The 20,173-nt window shown below is 37.1% G+C and overlaps 10 protein-coding genes across 10 annotated transcripts; 6 read left to right on the forward strand and 4 right to left on the reverse strand.

Annotated features, from left to right (window-relative positions):
- Positions 1-144: 144 nt before the first annotated feature.
- Positions 145-1,067, forward strand: SPOG_00167 (phosphatase activator; the record flags this gene model as incomplete). Its single annotated transcript, XM_013167674.1, has 3 exons — positions 145-692; positions 755-902; positions 966-1,067. The coding sequence occupies 3 exons, from the start codon at positions 145-147 to the stop codon at positions 1,065-1,067; spliced, it is 798 nt and encodes a 265-aa protein (XP_013023128.1).
- A 167-nt stretch (positions 1,068-1,234) lies between these two features.
- Positions 1,235-3,627, forward strand: SPOG_00168 (ATP-dependent RNA helicase). The gene is made up of 9 exons (XM_013167675.1): positions 1,235-1,377; positions 1,428-1,505; positions 1,557-1,621; positions 1,675-1,931; positions 1,969-2,749; positions 2,792-2,893; positions 2,949-3,114; positions 3,156-3,476; positions 3,517-3,627. Exons 1-9 carry the CDS (start codon positions 1,287-1,289, stop codon positions 3,609-3,611), a joined length of 1,956 nt encoding a protein of 651 aa, XP_013023129.1. The 5' UTR covers positions 1,235-1,286; the 3' UTR covers positions 3,612-3,627.
- Positions 3,628-3,680: 53 nt separating this feature from the next.
- Positions 3,681-7,015, forward strand: SPOG_00169 (ubiquitin-protein ligase E4). The gene is made up of 3 exons (XM_013167676.1): positions 3,681-3,734; positions 3,776-6,719; positions 6,772-7,015. Exons 1-3 carry the CDS (start codon positions 3,717-3,719, stop codon positions 6,843-6,845), a joined length of 3,036 nt encoding a protein of 1,011 aa, XP_013023130.1. The 5' UTR covers positions 3,681-3,716; the 3' UTR covers positions 6,846-7,015.
- SPOG_00170 (rho family GTPase Rho5) lies at positions 6,969-8,168 on the reverse strand. The gene is made up of 2 exons (XM_013167677.1): positions 7,729-8,168; positions 6,969-7,679 (listed from the first exon to the last, which is right to left on the reverse strand). Exons 1-2 carry the CDS (start codon positions 7,797-7,799, stop codon positions 7,148-7,150), a joined length of 603 nt encoding a protein of 200 aa, XP_013023131.1. The 5' UTR covers positions 7,800-8,168; the 3' UTR covers positions 6,969-7,147.
- Positions 8,169-9,034: 866 nt separating this feature from the next.
- SPOG_00171 (ICE2 family ER membrane protein) lies at positions 9,035-11,020 on the forward strand. Its single transcript, XM_013167678.1, has 5 exons — positions 9,035-9,548; positions 9,654-9,968; positions 10,018-10,203; positions 10,249-10,361; positions 10,426-11,020. The coding sequence occupies exons 1-5, from the start codon at positions 9,285-9,287 to the stop codon at positions 10,871-10,873; spliced, it is 1,326 nt and encodes a 441-aa protein (XP_013023132.1). The 5' UTR covers positions 9,035-9,284; the 3' UTR covers positions 10,874-11,020.
- Positions 11,021-11,047: 27 nt separating this feature from the next.
- Positions 11,048-11,680, reverse strand: SPOG_00172 (40S ribosomal protein S23). The gene has a single exon (XM_013167679.1). The coding sequence runs from the start codon at positions 11,605-11,607 to the stop codon at positions 11,176-11,178; it is 432 nt and encodes a 143-aa protein (XP_013023133.1). The 5' UTR covers positions 11,608-11,680; the 3' UTR covers positions 11,048-11,175.
- A 118-nt stretch (positions 11,681-11,798) lies between these two features.
- SPOG_00173 (U3 snoRNP-associated protein Mpp1) lies at positions 11,799-14,298 on the forward strand. The gene has a single exon (XM_013167680.1). It carries the CDS (start codon positions 11,970-11,972, stop codon positions 13,800-13,802), a length of 1,833 nt encoding a protein of 610 aa, XP_013023134.1. The 5' UTR covers positions 11,799-11,969; the 3' UTR covers positions 13,803-14,298.
- Positions 13,894-15,591, reverse strand: SPOG_00174 (DNA kinase/phosphatase Pnk1). The gene is made up of 4 exons (XM_013167681.1): positions 14,820-15,591; positions 14,374-14,769; positions 14,193-14,335; positions 13,894-14,138 (listed from the first exon to the last, which is right to left on the reverse strand). Exons 1-4 carry the CDS (start codon positions 15,322-15,324, stop codon positions 13,992-13,994), a joined length of 1,191 nt encoding a protein of 396 aa, XP_013023135.1. The 5' UTR covers positions 15,325-15,591; the 3' UTR covers positions 13,894-13,991.
- A 1,490-nt stretch (positions 15,592-17,081) lies between these two features.
- On the forward strand, positions 17,082-18,280 carry SPOG_00175 (inorganic pyrophosphatase). The gene has a single exon (XM_013167682.1). The coding sequence runs from the start codon at positions 17,166-17,168 to the stop codon at positions 18,033-18,035; it is 870 nt and encodes a 289-aa protein (XP_013023136.1). The 5' UTR covers positions 17,082-17,165; the 3' UTR covers positions 18,036-18,280.
- Positions 18,281-18,470: 190 nt separating this feature from the next.
- On the reverse strand, positions 18,471-20,084 carry SPOG_00176 (hydrolase; the record flags this gene model as incomplete). Its single annotated transcript, XM_013167683.1, has 2 exons — positions 18,471-19,571; positions 19,599-20,084. 2 exons carry the CDS (start codon positions 20,082-20,084, stop codon positions 18,471-18,473), a joined length of 1,587 nt encoding a protein of 528 aa, XP_013023137.1.
- Between the last annotated feature and the right edge of the window lie 89 nt (positions 20,085-20,173).

Genomic DNA, 20,173 nt, shown 5'->3' on the forward strand with positions numbered 1-20,173 from the left:
TATAAGATTTTTTAAAAAATTACCGAATGCTGCAGATATTTACTTAAGGGATTTTTATTTTATCATAATAATGAAGTTTTAATTAAGTGAATCTACAGAGGACCTTGCGATAGAGCATAATTGAAACAAACTTTGTGGAACAAAATGTCACTACCCATTGATCGAATTAATACCAAAGATATCCTTTCTAATGAACTTTCAAATCAAGTAAACTCATTTCCTCTACATATCTACTTCAATATACGAGGAAAGTTACTTATGATTGAAAGATCGGAATTATTGTACTTACCACATTGTCTTATTGGAATGTTATTTACGAAAGGATTCTCTCCCTTATTACAAAATGAAGGTGGTAGTCGCGAGACTTGTTTAAAGTGCCATCTAATCGATCCTGCTGTTTGCAGTTGGTTGTTGGACTCATATTTACGATTATTTCTTAAGAATCCGAATTATTCTGCTTTAAGAGTTAGAGAAGATCCTTTGAAAGAAACGACGTTCGTCTTTTTGCTGGTAGAATTCTGTGACATATATGTGATACCCGAAAATTCAGGGCAAGGAGTGAGCCTAAGTGTAAAAGAGAAACTTTTGGAACATTACTACAGAAGCTGGAACATTTTTGAAACCTGTCCGAATTCCTTTTTTATTGGCGATAATAAGGAACGGAAAGCTTTCGTTCATTTGATGAATGAATGGTAAGAATAAACAAGAGGTTCAATCTTATACTTAACAGTTGCTAATGTTTTCTATTACCCAGTGGTTTCAGTATAAGGGATAAATGGAGTCGAAGAGTCAAAGAGCCAAAACGAATGTCATTATCTTCATATCATATTTCTACATTACGGTGTACGCCTGAAAATGCGAATACATGTGAAAAACTATTAAGATTTTGGAAAAGCCCAGGGGTATGACACGTCGGATCAGCAATTTTATTTTTTTATGTTTATACTAACTAAGATTTTTGACAGCATAAATGTTGGTGGTTTGAAAACCCGCATACGTTCAATAACACTGTTCTAAATGTTTGGCGCCGCAAATTTTGGACTTTGGAACTTAGCGTTACAGGATAAACCAAAAACATGTCAAACTTTCGGAACTCAGCTATTACCATAATGTGCTAGAATTTTTACTCTTTTCCTTTTACGATTATTCTTATGTTGATTATTATATAATTTATTCATAGCATTCTCTTTCTTCATATAGTTAAATATACTTTCCTAATTCAGTAAACTAATTGCAGTCATATACGTCCTTTGTAAGCATCTTGTTGCGAACATCTGTGAAAAAGTATGGAGGATGAATTTGCTATTCAGTCATTCAAACCGGCTCTCAGTACCAATCTAACACTTCAAAAAAAGTTATTACCAATATTTAAATATCGTAAGAAGCCTTTACTTTAAAGAATGGACATCAAGCTAATGGTGCTTCAGGAGAGCAACTTTTGTATGCCATTGAGACGTTTCAGGTTACGCTCATACATGGACACACAGGATGCGGAAAGACGACTCGTAAGGGAGAAATCTTAGAAATCAACTGATGAGTATCTAACTGAAAACTAGAACTGCCTCAATATTTGTATGAAACAGGATGGACTAAAGACGGAAAGATAATTGGGTGTACGCAGGTATTGTACTCTTTTTTCTTATTTATTCAATATTAATTTTATTGATTCACTAGCCTAGAAGATTGGTTGCTAGAAGCGTCGCAGCTCGTGTCTCAGAAGAACTGACTACAGAAGTTGGGAAAACATGCGGGTACAAAATTCAATTTGAGCATAATATATCCGACGAAACGAGAATTGAGTACATGACTGATGGTACCCTTCTAAAAGAAATCCTTACAGATCCTCTGTTAGAGCGCTATTCTGTTATTATCATTGATGAAGTACACGAACGAACTATAAATATAGATCTTCTTTTAGGAATTTTGAAAAGGTATGACTTAAGGGAATTCTAGGTAACTAACTGGCAGGATTCTTATTAAACGCCGTGATTTGAGAGTAATTCTTGCTAGTGCCTCTGCCAATATTCAAAAGTTAAATGACTTTTTTTACGAAAAGGATAAGATTGAAACCAAAAGTATTTCAATTGAAGGAAAGCTATTCCCTGTGGATGTTATGTACCTTGAAAACCCTACTGAAAATTATGTGAATACAGCAATTGAGACGGTCTTGAATATAAATTCATCTTATCCGTCGGGTGATATTTTGGTATTTCTCACAGATAGGAGAGAAATTGAGGAATGCGTGAAGCGTATCGAATCATCGGCTGTAACAACTCCTGATGACTTACCAATGCTTGTACCATTACCTTTGCATTCGGGTCTAACATTAGACGAACAGCTACGGGTTTTTGAGATTTATGAGAACAGATTTAGAAAAGTGATTTTCTCGACGAATATTGCCGAAGCAAGTGTAACCATTGATGGAATCGTTTACGTTGTAGACTGTGGTTTCTGCAAGCAACGTATTTTCAATCCTTATAGTAGAGTTTCAAAATTAATTCGTATTCCAATATCAAAATCTAATGCAGTTCAAAGAATGGGAAGGGCAGGAAGAACTAATTCTGGAAAGTGTTTTCGACTGTTCCCTAAAACTATCTATGATTCTTTGAAGGATGAAAGCGATGCCGAAATAAGTCACAGTGATTTATTACCCGCTGTGTTTTTTCTGAAAGCGATTGGTTTAAGGAACATATACCAGTTTCCCTTTTATATTCCTCCTCCTACAGTACATATTATCGCAGCTTTAGAGGTATGCTTGAATTTTTTTATTACGATGTTAATAAATTCAAAGGATTTGTATTTTTTAGGTGCTATTGATGATTACTCAAATTTGACGGACCCTACTGGATTGCAAATGGTGGAGTTACCTCTAGATGCAAGATTATCGAAAGCCGTAAGTTTTGCTCTGTTTAATATGCTTCTTGAATCGTCTCTCTGACTTTGAATAGCTGCTCTCCTCTGCTAGCTATGATTGTACTTACGCAATGTTAAATATTGTTTCTGTTATGATGGCAGGGGATGTCTTCTACCGCCCTTCTAGTAATCAATACGAAGCTACTGCTTGCCATGCTACATTTACCACTGAAGAAGGCGATATCCTAACTGGTTTAAATGGTAATGCGTGTTTTTATAGTTGGATGTTACTGACAATTTAGTTTTCGAATCATTTCTGAATCGAAGAACAGATATGAAATGGTGCAAGGCGAACTTTTTGAACTATAATACATTGAGTCATGCTAGTGAAATTCGAAAGCACATTCTTCCCTACTTGCAACGTTTTCATATATCACCAGAGAAGCGGATAAGAGATATAGATCCTTCGAAGATGATAGAATGTCTTTTACAAGGATTTTTTCGAAATGTAGCGCATCTACAGGATGACGGTTCTTACAGAACGATTTTAGGATCTCCAGTTTTGGTTGATCATAAAAGTACATTAATTAACAAAGGCATACCTTGGATTATGTTTACTTCGAGTAAGTGACAGATCATGAATTTTTACTAAATAGCTTCTAGTGGTTGAATATGAAGGTCGAGCATTTATTAACGGGGTATCAAAAATTGAAAGTAAATGGTTAGAGAAGTTTTATCATAGAAAAAATAAAAAATAAATAGTGATTTTTGGGTAATAATTGAGTTTTCAGTGTGTTGTCACAGTCATCGTACTTATTGCCAAGTAGTTCGTACCTTCCTCCACTGACTTTGATAAAGCAATTATGAGTGATTTGGAAAATGTATGGATAAATGTCGATTATGTATACTAATTAAGTTATAGATACGCCTTAAAAGACTTGCAAAGTTACAACGCTCTAGTTCTGGTGAAAATGTTTCAAATAGAAGCAGAGAGACGAGCGAGGAACATGAATCGAAAAAACCAAATTTAAAACAGGACGAAGACAAGACTACTGTTAGTAGCCCTCCTACAGAGAAAAAGAAGGAAACAGTAGTACCTTCTCGTCCAAGTAATCAACAACTAAAGGCATTTTCCCGTGAAGAGTGGGTACACGTTGTAACATGTCAAACGCTCAATATAACTTTAGACTCGGAAGATAAAGGGAAATTTTATTTAGAATCTTTTAAAAAGGACTTGGAAAGCGAAGGGCGACCTTGCGCACTTAACGAAGATAATGTTGATTCAGCATTGCTAACCAGATTGTCGACGACTGGTGATAATACATTCAAATATTTATTAAATTCCTGGAGTTCTGTTTATAATGTCCTAAAAAAGTTGCCGAAGGATGAACACCTTCCGTTTAAAACGAATTATCTTACGAGCTTGAAATACCTATTAGTAAGTTATGCTGGCATAACTATATTGTTGCCCGATACTTTCAATTGCTCTTCCATTGACTTTGCAGATTTACTTACAAAGTCTCCTGGGATACCACCGGAATTTATCGTTGATTTTGTTGCTCGTTATGAAAATGAGGGATTAGATGAATTTTTTGTTCCTGTGTTGGAAAGTTTGTCGGTAAAGATTAGTCTTATGAATGTGGAAACGTTTCAAATGAATGTTATTCAAGTGTTGTTTCAATTGATTTCTTTGAAACCCATCGCTGTGCTAGTTCCTCAACTACCATCTTGGTGTCCTTCAACAAGCCCTGGTGAGCTTGAATATAAAACCTTCTTAGGAAGAATTTCTAGTCTTTCTGTTTTTACTCAGGAAGTTGCGAATCGCTACTTTTCAAACTCCAGGGAACGCTCTATGCGGGACATTGCTTCTTCTATAAGTTCCTTGGGATTAATTGTTTCTAGTTACCAAGAACAACTTTACCAAATCATTAGTGTTCTTATTCGAACCTCTTCAGAAATTCGTGAAAAAGTCTTAGATTTTTTGGCAATGGTTGTAAATGTTAATCATAAGCGGCAGTCACTTCATGTTGATCAGTTCAACATAACTTCAGATGCTTGTATGCTTAATCTGGCTTATGTTATGAATAGATTATCAGAACCGTTTTTGGATATCAAATATTCAAAAATTGACAGGGTTCAACCGGAGTATTTACGCAGGCATCCTCGTATAGACTTCAAAGAGGAAACAAAGCTTAATGCTGATCAAAAATCTTCGGAAGAATTTTTTTCTCATGGTTTTGAAGGACCCAATAATTTTATATCTGATATTTTTTTCATTAACCTTTCTTATCATCATTTCGGTATCAATGCTGCTGTTAAAGCTCTTGAGCAAACTATTGTGAGTATCCGAGATTCAGAGAAATTGAGAGAGCGACTTGAAGCTGAACAAACCATAAATTCCAATACGTTTTTGGCTAGACGACTTTCCGCGCAAATTGATCGTCTTCATCAACGAATCGATTTAGATCGATCCTTTGTTCACTGTTATGAGATTATGCTTGCTCAACCATCTGAAACCTCGAGATCCTATAGTTTTCTAAATTTCGTCATGGCATGGTTGTTGCGAGTAGCTAACAATAATGCATCTGACTATCCAAAGGCACCCATTGTACTACCTTTCTCAGATTCCGCTCCTGAACTTTTCAAAAACCTTCCAGAATACTTTATTGAAGCGATTACTGATTATGTCCTTTCTCTCTTCAAAACTTCTTCATCTACTTTAAATACTCACCCATTAGAAACATTATGTGAATTTTGTGTTACTTTGTTGACTAAATCATCGTATATAAAAAATCCATATTTGCGTGCGAAGCTTGTGGAAATTCTTTTTTATGGAGTACAGACTCATCCTGGTCAACCTGATGTGATGACCGACGTCTTGTCAACCTCGAAAGTTGCTACGAAATGGCTAATTCCTGCTTTAATGGGCTTTTATATTGAGATTGAGTCTACTGGTCAGTCTACTCAGTTTTATGATAAATTTAATATTCGATTTTACATCTGTGAGGTTTTCCGTACTATATGGAAATTGCCAGCTTATTTCGGAAAATTGGAACAGGAACAGAAAACCAATTTGCCTTTTTTTGTGAAATTCGTGGCTTTGATGCTAAATGATGCTACATATCTTTTAGACGAGGCTCTCCTGAAGTTGAAGGATATACATAACTTACAAGAAAGGGTTAATGAAGCTATCAACACAGGTGAATCCAATCAAAACGTTCAAGAGTCTCAACAGAATTTAGTAGCAACAGAGCGCCAGGCTTCAGTCTATTGTCAGCTGGGTAACGAAACTATTATGATGCTACGATTGTTTACATCATCTATTCCCAAAGCATTTTGTGCTCTAGAAATAGTTGAGAGACTGGCTGCTATGTTAAATTATAACCTTCAAGCACTCTGTGGTCCAAGATGTAGAAATCTTAAAGTGCGAGATCCCACAAAGTATAATTTTGACCCTAAATCTTTATTATCCACGATTCTGGATGTGTATTTGAATCTGTGCAATGAAGGAAACTTTGTTGAAGCAGTTGCCCATGATGGACGCTCTTACAACAAGGAAATTTTTGAAAGAGCAATTGGAATTGTCAAAAAACACAACTTGAAATCTTCGCTTGACATTGAAACCATCCTAAACTTTGTCAACGAAGTGGAGAAATTTAGGTTGAAAGAGGAAAATGAAGAAGAAGACATGGGCGAAGCCCCTGATCATTTCCTTGATCCTCTGATGTTCACGATTATGAAAGATCCTGTTATTTTGCCTAGATCGGGTGTCTCAATTGACAAAAGTACTATTAAAGCACACCTTTTGAGTGACAACACGGATCCATTCAACCGCACCCCTTTGACTTTGGATGATGTTACACCTAGTAAGTTTTTACATGATTGTCTTAGCTTGCACATTTACTAACACAAACTTAGATGATGCGTTACGAGAAGAAATTGAAGCATATATGAAAGCTTTGAAGGAAAAAAGAGCTAAAAGAAACGAGTAATTTTGACGAATGCAAGTGATAGATGACTGTTGAGTTAAAATAAAGACGACAACACATTGTTTAATCAGAAAATTTGAAGTAAATATTTTTAGTACATAAAAGAGAAATCTTAGATTAAATGATGTCGTTAAACATTTTTATAAGAATAAATTATTATGCTAATGAAAGCAGATAAAAATGTAATGGTAAACTATTATCGTCGATGGACCCATTAAAATACATGTTTGAGTTCATTAACATTAGATAAAGCAGACATAATAGTAGCCGAATTATACGGCAGTTGATGGAAAAACATTGAAGGTTTAAAGAAGAACGCAACGCTTCTTCTTTTTGGTCTTTGTTCCGCTGTTAGCTTTATATTTCAGCATAGAGGCACGGGCAGCGGTTTCAAATACTTCTTGCACACCCTCATTAAGTTTAGCAGAGCACTCAAGGTATTTATAGGCGCCAATCTTTTTAGCGACAGTTTCGCCGTCCTCATAAGGAATTGGCTTTTGAGAGGTTTTGGAAAGTTCCTCAATTACTTTGGGATCATTGCGCAAATCATTTTTGCAACCGACAAGTATGATAGGAAGATTGGAGCAGAAGTGCAAAACTTCAGAAATCCATTTTTCTTGCACATTGTCTAAACTTTCAGGAGCATCAATGGAAAAGCAGATTAAGACGACATGAGAATCTGGATAGGAAAGAGGACGAAGACGGTCATAGTCTTCTTGACCAGCAGTATCCCAAAGAGCTAACTCAATGTGACGACCGTCGACATCCACGTCTGCAACGTAATTTTCAAAGACTGTAGGCACATACACCTCAGGAAATGTACCCTTGGAGAAAACGCTAAGGAGAAGGGTTAGCATGTTTTCATTATAAAGGTACGAATACGTACATAAGCAAACAAGTTTTACCGCAAGCACCATCTCCAACGATGACCAGTTTACGACGAAGTTCTGTGGACATGATAACAAGGGATATTAATAAGCTTCAAGGGAAGAATAATATGTCCTTTTCAGAATTTAAATTTAAGTGAGTTTGAAGAAAAAAAATTAGGAATGATTAGGCAAAAATATTGAAGAAACCCCTTTCAAAAAATAGAAAGAATAAAGAATGCTATAAGAAAGAGTAGCAAATTTTGAAAAAGAGAGAAAAGAAATGCGAATTAGATGAAAACTTAGAAGTAAAACAGCCAAAGAAAGTAGTAAGAAGACTTTGAGGAAGCCTTTAGAATATGAAATTCTTATCAATTCTAATGCTTTCTTTTGATGAATTAATGAGTAAAGTAAACAAATGAAGACGAGTAGTGGTAAAGAGTAATTGCATTGGCAACGCTTCTTGCCCTCACTTAAAGGGGAAAATAACATCCTACGACTTGCGTCATAAAAATCATTTAAGGTAGATTAAAGTAATTTAAAAAAGTGTTACAAATTTGGCTATCTTGCTTTTGGTAATGCGTAAAGCTGCGTATAGCTATCAAGGTAACGGCTGCTTTATGTTTACGAACAGTTGTTTACATGAAATTTCAGCTTTTTCGGTGGTACGTGTCTGTGTGTTTGCTCGCATTTCTATTATTTTAAATTAATTTTCTTAAAGGGAATTACAAAGGATCTATAGGGAGAAATTTGCTATTTATGATATTTTGTATTAAATGAGCATGATGCAGTACTTGTCCAGTCAACGAAAATCCATTCATTCTATAAACAAGACGAATTTCTGGAAAACATCAAAAAGAATACTTTGTCCCGTGCTTTCAAGTACTAAGTATACACCACATAGTTAGGTATGAGTTTGAAAATGCAAACTGTGTCATGCAAGCTTTTCAAGAAGCATAATCAGTACCTATTCATTGGAAAGAACACTTTTTTCTGGATCTCAATTTTCATAGTTACATTCAATAAAATTGATCGTAAACCAAAGTGAAATAGAACGATCGATGGAGATCCTTTTTCTTATTCTTAAACGTAGGCGAAAAATAAACACGAAATAAACAAGAGCTATAAATTCAAATAGTGCAAACTAAAATCAATACATTACATACATATCTACATATATACTTTTTCTTTATTTATTTTACTTTCAAACAGGAATTGTTTACATTCCTCAATCTCCGTTTGTTTACAAAATACTGATATACGCTCTATTGCGCTAATGAGCTTAATGGATATTGACAAGGCGATGCTAAACGCAGAGCAGAGACATGCACTTGCAGCCAAATCGTTACCGTACGAATGCCATAAAAACGTTTTGAACCGGGTGGAATTGGTGAAAATAGTCGCTTCTTTGTATTTGTCGCGTTGATATTGATTAAAAGAGACTTTAGTTTGTTCCACCTTGTCCAAGTATTCATTCTGTGACGCTCTCCTCTGAGCCATTTCTAGAAACATAACTAGAAAAGCGAATTTTGCGATAAGTAATCCCTGCTAGTATAAGTTTTCGTGAGCATAAAGCATGAAATCAAAAGAAGAAGAGGAAGAGTATGATCTCTCTATGTCTATGGTAGACGAACCAAGCTATACAGACCTTGCAGACGATTCTACTTTAGAACCCCTAACCAAGCAAGTAAGCCCTGGAACGAAGTTGCGGATGAATGTCGGCAACTGGTTTAAGAATGGCATGGCGATGCTGGGGAATTTTTTATCTCTCAGCTTTTTCCTTGTTATTATAGTCTTGGTCGGAATTGCATTTGATGTTGGTGGAAAGTTTTGTGGACTGGTATGCATTTCAATAATTTAGAAATATTTATTTTACGATACCATCATTTTCATTTTCATATTTTCAGCAGTTTACGGATTGTGCTAACTTAGATGTTCACTTTAGGTTTTGACACTCGCTCTGGAAGCGTATTTTTGTTCTGTTGCTTTGTTAAAGCTTTTTGGACTTCGAAAAATTGCCGTCATTCTTCATTTTCTTGAACCCTTACTCGTACTTCAGCTATTAATTATTGTCCTTAATATTTCACCCAGTCTTGAACAAAACAAAATTGCAAACTATGTCATTCATGCTTGGAATATGATACTTTTACACTGCACTCCTCTTTTCAATTTGTTAGAAGGCTTTGCATCTTTGCTTGCCATACAAGCTCTTGGTCATTTAGGTCGCTGGCTTGTACATTACAAGTCCGAAAACTGGATGGTATGTTGATTTACTATTTAAGCTATGTTATCTTTTATCTAACTATCAGTTTTTCATTCTCCTTAACGCTAGTAGCGTTATCTCGATGAGTTTATATTTACTGTACCGCGTTTCCTCATTCACGATATCAAATCCTAATGCAGTCATGATTGGTTTTTCTTTGGCTGCTGTTACGGTAGTTTCCATTTATGGTGTCTCTTCGGGAAGAGCTAGTCTTTCTGAGGCTTCTCTAATGGTACGTCTTATTTTTCATTCGTTCATTATTTTTAACAATTTCTAGTTTTCGTACATTGCTTACACTGTATATATGGTTTGCACTGATTTTGGAAATCCAACTACAATTTCAACGCAAAAACCAAACTTTGACTACCTACCACCGGACGTGTTACAGAGGTAAGTTTTTTAATGGTTTCACACCTCCTATTTTCAAGAAAATGCCATTGCTAACATCAAATAGTGTTCATCATCTACTTTCTTCTATCTCTGCTATTTTTCCAAAGACCCTTTCAAACATTGCTTCCTTTATGGTTGCAGCCATTAGGACAGTTGCACCTAGCGTGTTTGCTACGTTCGCCTATCGCATAACAGTTATGTATGCAGTGACTCGAATCCTTCCAGCTATACAGCAGAATATAGTCTATCTTGAATATAGTCGAACAACAAAGCAGAGCTTATGGACGGTTATCTCACCTTGTATATTGATCGCTGTCTATACAAATTTACTCCTTCAGCATCTGTATCCTACGCCTTCTTTTGGTTCCCTTACCAACCAGATTCTTTGTTCAGCAGAGATATGGCGATGGGTCAGTGCGATATTGACCATTATTTTATACGCTGTTGAATTAGCATACAGCAAAGAGAGTAATACGGGACAAGCTCTTGCAAGTCATTTTAAGCTGGACTAATTATGCTGCAAAAGCCATTCAATACCAATATTTATCTTCTCACGCTCGTTTCTCTGTTCTTTTCCCCTAATATAGATACTTTAGTTTTTACCTTAGTTCTACTTTTATTAATTTAATTTTAGCAGTCGAATTTTTATCATTGATATAAGTTTGTTTAAATTTTAAACTTGTAATCAAAGTAGGGCTACTTCAAACTACATCTTACACTTTAGCACCGTTCAAAATACATTTCCATAGTTTTATCCTTTTTCAACACATCATACACCTCAAAATAAGCAAATCACCTTTATATATTAATGATTTTAAGCTCTAGGCTTCTCCTTCTTTTCGTGGAAGAGGGCAGCAAGACCGACACCAGCGACCTTGACGACCTTGAAACGGACACCGGGAATATCACCCTTAGCCTTACCCTTACGACCGAAACCAGAAAGCAAGACTTCGTCGTTCTCGTCAACAAAGTTAAGACAACCGTCGTTGGGAACGAAAGCGGTAACCTTCTTACCGTTCTTAATCAATTGGACACGAACGCACTTACGAATGGCAGAGTTGGGTTGCTTGGCTTCAACACCAATCTTTTCGACGACGATACCCTTGGCGTGAGAAGAACCACCGAAAGGAGAAGACTTGAAGGCAGTACCTAACAAGCGCTTCTTGTAGTGAGCATCAGCCCAACGCTCTTCACGACGGTGAGTACGGAGCTTACGAGCGGCGTTCAATCCTGCGGGTTTACCCATTTTGTAGTTTAGAAGGTTGCGGCTAATTTGGAAAGAGAATTGTTTCCCTTTCCTTTATGGTATAGGCAGTCACAAAACCCTACCCTTCATGTTTTAGTGAAAATAGGTGCCACATCGTTATAAAACTTTAAAGACGTATTGGAGCGAAGGAAAAGAGCCATGAAAATTCAAATAAACAGAGGAACGAAACCAGAACACTGAAAGGTGTGAGCTGCTGCTTTTTGATATTTTGAAAGGGTTTCAGGGTTAATTGAGGATATTATATATATAAAGTCGATTATTAATATAAACGAAGGACTTGTGAGACGTCTTCTTAGAAACATTCAATTTTAATTGAGCCAACTGAAAAAGTATATCATCTCATGGCAGAAGAAACCGCGGACATTCTTGAGCCTACTTCATTTTTATTCCCAAATGAGCAAGCTTCAAATCAATTAGTTGAGGAGGCCATCAGATACTTCTCTGCTGTCAAAGTTCCTTCATCTAGTCCTATTCAGAAAGTCGTTACGAAGAATCTTGATGCTTGGCAGGTCTATAACCAACTAGCCATTGCTGCAAAGCATACACTAGATGATCTTCCAGATTTAGATGTTGAGGAGGATAGACCGTCAGATGAAGAGAGTTATGCATCTGAAGACTCGCAGGAAGAAAATCAATTCGAAGCATTACCAGCCGAGAATCCAGCTGAGGATGTGGAGAATGAGGAAGAAGAATTTTTAGGGTTTTCTGATAGGGGAGATGAAGAGAACGATCATTTGAGCGATGAAAATATTGAGAACGAGGATTTGGAAACTGGCAATTCTAATGAGGAGGACGAGAACGAACAAGTGCAAGAAGATCAAGAGCCCAAAAAAGACGTGTTTGGTTTAAACGACAAATTCTTTGATATAGACGAATTCAATAAGCAGACTTTAGCTTTGGAAGAACAGGAGGACGAGCAAAATCACGAGATTGGCGAAGAAGAAGAAGACGACATTGATTTGTTTGTTGATCCTGAAGAAGAAGATGAGGAGGAAGAAGGTGGCCCTCGTGCTGATTCAATCTTGTATGAAGACTTTTTTGGTCCAAAATCTGCGAAAGGCCGTCGTGAAGTTAGTAAAAAGAAGAAGCGTGACGCTGATGCTAGTAAGAAAAAAAAGGCGAAGAGAGTACCAAAACCCGAGGAATCTGACGAAGAAGAAGATCAAGAGGAACCCCAAAACGATGATAATACCTTTGAACGCGTTAGAAAAGACCTTTTTGCCGATGAAGAGGAGGAAGAGAATGAGAATTCTCAACAACTCCTCTCTTCTTATGAACGTGACAAGGCTCGAATTAGTCAACAAATTAAGGAGTTAGAATCTGAAAACGTCGCCAAGAAACCCTGGACATTGATTGGTGAAGCAACATCCAAAAGCCGTCCCAGTAACTCACTTCTTGATGTTGATATTGATTTTGAAACTGGTGCAAAACCCGTACCCGTGCAAACTGAAGAGACAACATCTGCACTTGAAGACGTAATTAAGAATCGCATCCTAGAGAAGAGATTCGACGATGTACCTCGTAAAGCACCTAGCTCACTTCCCGAATTTCGTCCAAGCGAGCTATTTGAGCTTGATGAAAATAAGCCTCAGCAATCTCTGGCTGATATATATGAGGAGCAGTACATGAAGAAAGCGAACCCCGATACTTATCAAAGTGGAGTTGACAAAAAGCGCCAGGACGATTATAATGAGATTAAAACCTTGTTTGAAGATGTCAGTTACACTTTGGATGCTCTCTCTTCTTGGCACTATATTCCAGCTCCTGCTGAGGCCAATGTGCAAGTTGTATCTAACGCCCCTACATTAGCGATGGAAGAAGCTCAACCTACTGCTTCATCTGATGCCATGGCTTTGGCTCCTCAAGAAGTTTATCAACCCTCTATGGATAATCGCCAGAACGAGACTGTCGAACGCTCTGGTATCGCTGTATCAAAGGCTGAAATGGATCACTCAGAGAAGCAAGCTCGTCGTAGAAGAGTTCGTACTAAGCACGCTGAAAAACGCAAACAGTTGGGTGAAAAGAGACGTGGTACTGAAAAAGAGCAAGTCGTGCGTCAACTGTCTCGTGCTGATGTTCAAGTCATTGGTGCTGGCGGAGAACGTAAAAGAATCTCTTCTAAATCTAAAGATAAACCTGCTGCGGCGCTATCCTCTAATCAGCTTTTACTTTAAGATTAATGTTTTAACGGTTCATTTTCTGCATTCATTAAAAAGAATTGTTTGGGATATAAAAATTTTTGTTTTGGACTTTACAATTGGGTCGCGGTGACATAGTAATTAGAATTTTAGGGATAAAAGATAATAAATTATAGTATTGAAGATAAATTATAGTATTGAAGGCTTTCTCATTTGTTAATTCGTTCATTCATACCACTGATTCCACTTTTCTTCTAGTTCCGGAAGGCATCTAAATGGAACGCTTTCTACGCTTTCAAATCCCTCTTTGACGCTTGGCTTTTGAAACTTTGAGCGGAACGAAACATACGCCACTTCTGGTAGGCCTTTAATCTGTAAAGCGTTAGTATTTCACAATAATTGGCACGCCTGATGAATAATAGATACCTCTTGCTGAATATATCTAAAAGTGTTATTGTGTTTAGCCAATTGTTCAGGTACTTCTAAATAAATACAACGCGCGGGAACATTAAATTCTTTAGCTAGCTTAACCCAAACTTCTCTAGCCTCATAAGTAGGACTGGTATTATCTAAACGTTCAGTAAACACCATGCAGTTGCAAACGTACCAATAACGACTGATTTATTATTTTTTAATGCTTCCACTGCTGCTTTTACACAACGTGCTTTAGTTTTAAGAGCATCTTGATTAACTCGTTGATATCCAAAAGGCACTATTTGCGATTCACATAGAGTGCTTTTACCAGAAGCTGGATAACCAACAAGGACAACAATTTCTTGATGTTTTGCTGGTACAAATTTATAAGGCTGGGAGGTTTTATCCTCTTGAAGGAACATTTTTGGATGAAATGAAGAAAAATCTGGGCGATCAAAGGGCTCGCCTGTAAAAAAATGCTCTGGAGTATCAAATTTTATACCAATATTCTCGGCAAACTTGAGGTCGGTAGAGTTATGATTACGAGGACGTCCTGCGGCATCGCCAACAAAAAAAGCAAGAGATTTGTCTGAGTGAATTAATAATCACGATCCTTTTGCTTGAAAACATGATACTTACCTATCGGATGAGCCCACCTTTCTACAAAGTGATCCCACATACCTTGCAAAGGCTTACGATACTTATCTCTTAACAATGCGGCATATAGAATTACAGGAAGATCCAGTGACTCTAATATAGCACGAACTTTTATTTGAAACTGATGTCCCGTTGATGCGCGTCTAGGAATTCCATTCTGATTACTGAAAATGACAATAGAGAAGCCCTCGGAATCCAACTTTTTTAAAGTTGGAACGACATTCGGATGCCACCAGAGCCAATCTCCTGCGTCTTTGGCGAAAACTCGACCCGACTTGGTTTTTATTAAGGTCCCATCCAGATCAAATGTAGCAACTTTTTCGGATTTCTTAGGTTTTCCATACGTTGCTATGTACAAAGACTCTGTAATCTCCCAAGTCAATTTGCCGTCTGTTACTGTAGGGTCTTTATTTTTTTGTTTTTTATACTCAGAGTCATCAAAATAAGAATTTATAGAAGATTGAGGTGCTAATTTACGTTTCCCCATGTCGAAAAGCTGTGGAATAAAACGGTAAAATCAAAATTAAGGGTTAATAGTCCAATTACCAAATTAAACGATTACTAGTTTCGAACCTGCTTCACAGTCTTCTAAGGTTACGTTTATAATAAATAGACATTGATTCGTCAAACCAAACCAAATTAACTGCTTCTTTCCAAAATTTCAGAAAAAAATATTTATAAAAACATGAAACAAAAAAATCAGACAGAAGAGTGCTTTGGTGGACAAATTATGTAAATGGAAAGCAAGTCTACCTAGTATCATATTAAGTGAAATCAACTGCCATTGAACGATATACCAAGGTGTCACTTAATAAGTGACGGTTTTCTGTATATCAAGAAATTCTACTTGGCTTATTTATTTCCATTTTAGAATAATAGTTTATGTAAATAATAAATAAAGTAGCAATCCTCCATACTTCTGGCCTGGACACTATTTTAAAAAGGACAAACTGGATATCTCAAGCACCAAAAAATTCTTCCTGAAGTGTAATCTAAAAGTATTGGCCCTAGGCGTCCTTTTTTTTGTAGTATTCCAAATGTTTATTAACTATCTCCAGTGTTCAGATGCTGTCATTACTCGGACTAAAATACTAAAGAATATTGTTTTTACCCAGCGGTATAACTATATAATGTCAACAAACGGTTAATAAACAACACAATTGACTGAAAATTCAAAAGAGCGGATGTATTTCTTTTATCTATAGCTCTATTAAACTATGAGTTTCCAGGTCTCTCTGAAAGTTTCTCTGGAAACTCTTTTGTAACTGAACTGACAATTATACTTGAACATTCAACTCGTCACAGTTGGGCATGTTGAAATCATCAATATTATGATTTGATAAAGCTATGCTATATTAGTTAACATCTATAAGCTTAAAAGAATCCCCGCGTTACATAAAGTAAACAAATAACAATAATTGTGATACAGAAAATGGAATGGAACTTGTGGAACAAAGAAACAGATTTTGTTAGCGATTTTAGAAAAGCTATATATTCATCAGTCTACTGTCAGAATCTTCAGATTGGATGATTTGACTGGTTCGGCTAACTTGGACCACTTTTCCTGCAAATCATTAAGTTGGTCAGGTATATGGACATGAATGATTAGTGTCTATACACGTAATTCAACCAAGTCCACCAGGAGTGTATGCAACAACACTATTCTAGTTACTTATTCCACTAAAAATACATTCTTTTACCGGGGGGGGGGGAGAATTCTGCCATGATCGAAGACAAACAATTAAAATAATTGTTCAGTCTGGCGGTTTTTCTCAATTTTGACTTAGAAAGATCTTGTTTATCGAGCTATTTTAGTTTGTTTTGCTGCAAGAGACAATGTGGTTAGTCTACAAGGCATCAGGAACATTACCAAGGAACTATTTCAAGCCAATATTAACAATCATTTTTTTAAATATTCTGGACAATGAACAATTGTATTCCACCCAATTAGAATTAATAGTAAATGAGTCTGCATTCCCGTAACAGGGCATATTTTATATAATATCTTATTAACAGAAACCATCACGAGGAAGAATATGTATTTAGTTTAAAGGAAGATTCAAACAAACATTTTATTGCTATATTTATTTTTACACTTGTTGTTTTTACTAGTTTGGTATCCTAAAGGTGTGAAGTACAAAGAATTTAATTGACAATAAATAAGCATGAAAACGATGGTCCGAAGAAAAAAAAATATTTGATTCTTTAAAATAGAATAATTTTTATTTTTCTTCTATATAAAATTATACTGTTCATAATATTCCGAATCACTTTGAAAGCCTTTTATCACGGAAGCGAAAGTTGACTTCCACCATTCCCAAAGACAAAATGAGTGAATTCAGTACTCGTCAAGTCGGTGCTTTGAACACCTTGGATTATCAACTCTTTATTGAAAAGAACGGTTCCCCTGTTTCTGCTTGGCACGATGTCCCTTTGTATGCCAACGCTGAGAAGACCGTTTTGAACATGATCGTCGAAATTCCTCGCTGGAGCCAAGCCAAGCTTGAAATCACCAAGGAAGCTACTTTGAACCCCATCAAGCAAGACACCAAGAAGGGTAAGCTTCGTTACGTCCGTAATTGCTTCCCTCACCACGGTTACATTTGGAACTATGGTGCCTTCCCTCAAACCTTCGAGGATCCCAACGTTGTTCACCCCGAGACTAAGGCCAAGGGTGATAGTGATCCTTTGGATGTTTGTGAAATTGGTGAGGCCCGTGGTTACACCGGTCAAATCAAGCAGGTCAAGGTTTTGGGTGTTATGGCCCTCCTTGATGAAGGTGAAACTGACTGGAAGGTTATCGTCATTGATGTCAATGATCCTTTGGCCCCCAAGTTGAATGACATCGAAGATGTCGAGCGTCACATGCCTGGCTTGATCCGTGCTACCAACGAGTGGTTCCGTATCTACAAGATCCCTGACGGTAAGCCTGAAAACTCCTTTGCCTTCAGCGGTGAATGCAAGAACCGTAAGTATGCTGAGGAAGTTGTCCGTGAATGCAATGAATCTTGGGAACGTTTGATCACTGGTAAAACTGATGCTAAGTCTGAATTCGCCTTGGTCAACACTACTGTCTCTGGCTCTGTCGCCAATGATGTTTCTGTTGCCAACACTATCCCTGCTGCTAATGAACTTGCTCCTGCTGATGTTGACCCCTCTGTTCACAAGTGGTTCTACATCTCTGGCTCCCCTCTTTAAGCATATTCATTAGAAGCGAGTTGTAGACTGTACGTTATAGATACATACCTTCCTTGAGAATAAAGTTGTTTCTTCCGATTATTTTTTAGTGCTTCTTAGTATCCACCAATCCATCGGGTTTCCATCAAAACATTTCTACTAGTATTAAGTTGAACGTCATATTCGTTTGCGACAAGACGATCCGAAAGCTTATAAATTTAACAATAAATTTAACAAACCTTCCTATTTCTTTGTTTTTATAAAACATGCATCAATCTCTAATCAAATCAAAAAAATTTACTAAAAATCAATACTTGTTGAAACGTTATTGACTTCAGCTAAGCTACTTAAATGCAGATATATTATTTCATTAATATTCATTATAAAGACATATTACATTCATCACAAAATCGCATAGAAAACTGACAATCGAATGCTTCATTATCTTCGAGTTATTTATCTTCCATTATAAAGTTCAGCTAAACGCTTGAGTATAAGCCTAGCGCCTTCGTTTGTCTTCCAGACTTCATGTGGAGCATCATTAACTATATCCCAAACTGTATTGTCTGTAAGCTTGCTTAATTCTCTTTGCTCTTCCGACCATTTCTTCACACTTTTCAAAGTATTTCCCGAAGTAATAATACTAACTGGTAACTTCTTGGGAAGCACAGCTTGTGCAGATTGTAATTCGTATTTTGAGAATGTTGGTCCTGTGATTGACTCTTCAAGCTTAGCTTTTATCCATCGATCAGACGTCCAAGAATAAAGTCCATAAACACGATCTTTTCTATTTCGTCCCATAAAAATAGTTCCAAGCAAACGATTTATACCCAAAGGTGAAAGCCATCCTCGAAGAAACAAGAAAAAACGACTGACGAAGCTACCAGATCGCTCCAAAGAATGGACTGATCCGGAGTCTATCAGCAACATGCCTTTCAGTTCTCCGAGATGGCGAGCAGCAAAAATATTAGAATAGGTACCTCCAATACCATGACCAACTAAAATGTAAGGGCCATGCACGTCCGCTTGCGCAAGGGCTTCCGTAAGCAGATCTTCAACCATGCCGATAGAGGAGGGTGATCCAATGTTATCAGACCAACCCATACCAGGACGATCCCAAACGCAGACACGGGTGTCAGGAGGAATAAAATCAAGATCAGCTTGATCCTTGACGTTGTCTTGATTCCAATAGTTTTTGGTTGGAATGTCTCCAGTATGATGGAGATTTAGGATCCATTCCTTAAAAGGGTGCACAGACACTTCACCTCCTTCAATTAGGACAGTGGAGCGGTTGGGAGAACTTGTGCTTCCAAAACATTCCAAGTGGATTCTAGCTTTACTATCGGTTACCGTGTAAAGTTTCCCGGGCGCGGTAAGATTACCGTCGTAAGCACGAAGAGCTAAGGTCAATACGGTATGGATGGTCAGAATAGTAAGGATAATGGAAAAGATCATAGAAATTGTTAATTTGCTAAATCTTCTCCAAGGCCAAGTAGTAGGGGACAAAGTCCAACGTTCACTGGAACCAACGACATATTCTGGATGTTCTTCTTTGTACTGACGAAGAAGCATCCTGTCAGTTACGATAATCCAGATACTCATTAAGAAAGCCCAAAAAACGAAAAAGATTCCTCTCCAACCTTCTCTATGTCGAAGAATAGGGCTGATGACAACAAGTAGTACATCAATGGCTAAGAGGAAAGCGTTAATGCGTTGAGTAATCCTTTCAGGTGCATTAGGAGAATATACAAAGGTAAGTTGCATCGCCAGGAAAAGTGCTGACAAGGCGGTAAATCCAATTGGTGTAAAGCCGGTGGACAAATGACTCAAAATCGGAATGGATATGAAGACATTTATGAGTAGTAGCAAATGAACAATTAACGTAAAAATTAGTAGGCTTAAAGAGGTACTTCGAATCCAGTAAAAGAGTGGTGTTAAAGCATATAGGTTTGTCTCTTCTGGAATGACTCCCTGATGAGAGCCTAAAAATCTAGGGAGTAAGGTAGACCGTTCATTCATATCACCGGCACTGGCCGGTCTGGGTGCGGGAGCATTGGGATTGACATCCATGTTTTCTGATACAGTATTCTTTATATTTTCCGCGAATGTTTAGTGAAATAAGGGGTTCGTTGCTATAATAAGTCCTCTACTGTATCCGG

Source organism: Schizosaccharomyces cryophilus (assembly GCF_000004155.1).
Source record: "Schizosaccharomyces cryophilus OY26 unplaced genomic scaffold supercont4.3, whole genome shotgun sequence".
NCBI lineage: Eukaryota > Fungi > Ascomycota > Schizosaccharomycetes > Schizosaccharomycetales > Schizosaccharomycetaceae > Schizosaccharomyces > Schizosaccharomyces cryophilus.

Coding starts and splice junctions, on each gene's coding strand:
- SPOG_00175 (XM_013167682.1), top strand. CDS start 17,166: ATGAGTGAATTCAGTACTCGTCAAGTCGGTGCTTTGAACACCTTGGAT.
- SPOG_00170 (XM_013167677.1), bottom strand. CDS start 7,799: ATGTCCACAGAACTTCGTCGTAAACTGGTCATCGTTGGAGATGGTGCT. Junction 7,680..7,728: donor GGTAAAACTTGTTTGCTTAT/GTACGTATTCGT, acceptor CCTTCTCCTTAG/CGTTTTCTCCAAGGGTACAT.
- SPOG_00173 (XM_013167680.1), top strand. CDS start 11,970: ATGGCAGAAGAAACCGCGGACATTCTTGAGCCTACTTCATTTTTATTC.
- SPOG_00168 (XM_013167675.1), top strand. CDS start 1,287: ATGGAGGATGAATTTGCTATTCAGTCATTCAAACCGGCTCTCAGTACC. Junction 2,750..2,791: donor ATATTATCGCAGCTTTAGAG/GTATGCTTGAAT, acceptor ATAAATTCAAAG/GATTTGTATTTTTTAGGTGC. Junction 3,115..3,155: donor TATCCTAACTGGTTTAAATG/GTAATGCGTGTT, acceptor CTGACAATTTAG/TTTTCGAATCATTTCTGAAT.
- SPOG_00172 (XM_013167679.1), bottom strand. CDS start 11,607: ATGGGTAAACCCGCAGGATTGAACGCCGCTCGTAAGCTCCGTACTCAC.
- SPOG_00174 (XM_013167681.1), bottom strand. CDS start 15,324: ATGGGGAAACGTAAATTAGCACCTCAATCTTCTATAAATTCTTATTTT. Junction 14,770..14,819: donor AAGGTGGGCTCATCCGATAG/GTAAGTATCATG, acceptor TAATTCACTCAG/ACAAATCTCTTGCTTTTTTT. Junction 14,336..14,373: donor TAATAAATCAGTCGTTATTG/GTACGTTTGCAA, acceptor CTGAACGTTTAG/ATAATACCAGTCCTACTTAT.
- SPOG_00171 (XM_013167678.1), top strand. CDS start 9,285: ATGAAATCAAAAGAAGAAGAGGAAGAGTATGATCTCTCTATGTCTATG. Junction 9,549..9,653: donor GTGGAAAGTTTTGTGGACTG/GTATGCATTTCA, acceptor TGTTCACTTTAG/GTTTTGACACTCGCTCTGGA. Junction 10,362..10,425: donor CCACCGGACGTGTTACAGAG/GTAAGTTTTTTA, acceptor AACATCAAATAG/TGTTCATCATCTACTTTCTT.
- SPOG_00169 (XM_013167676.1), top strand. Junction 6,720..6,771: donor TTTGGATGATGTTACACCTA/GTAAGTTTTTAC, acceptor ACACAAACTTAG/ATGATGCGTTACGAGAAGAA.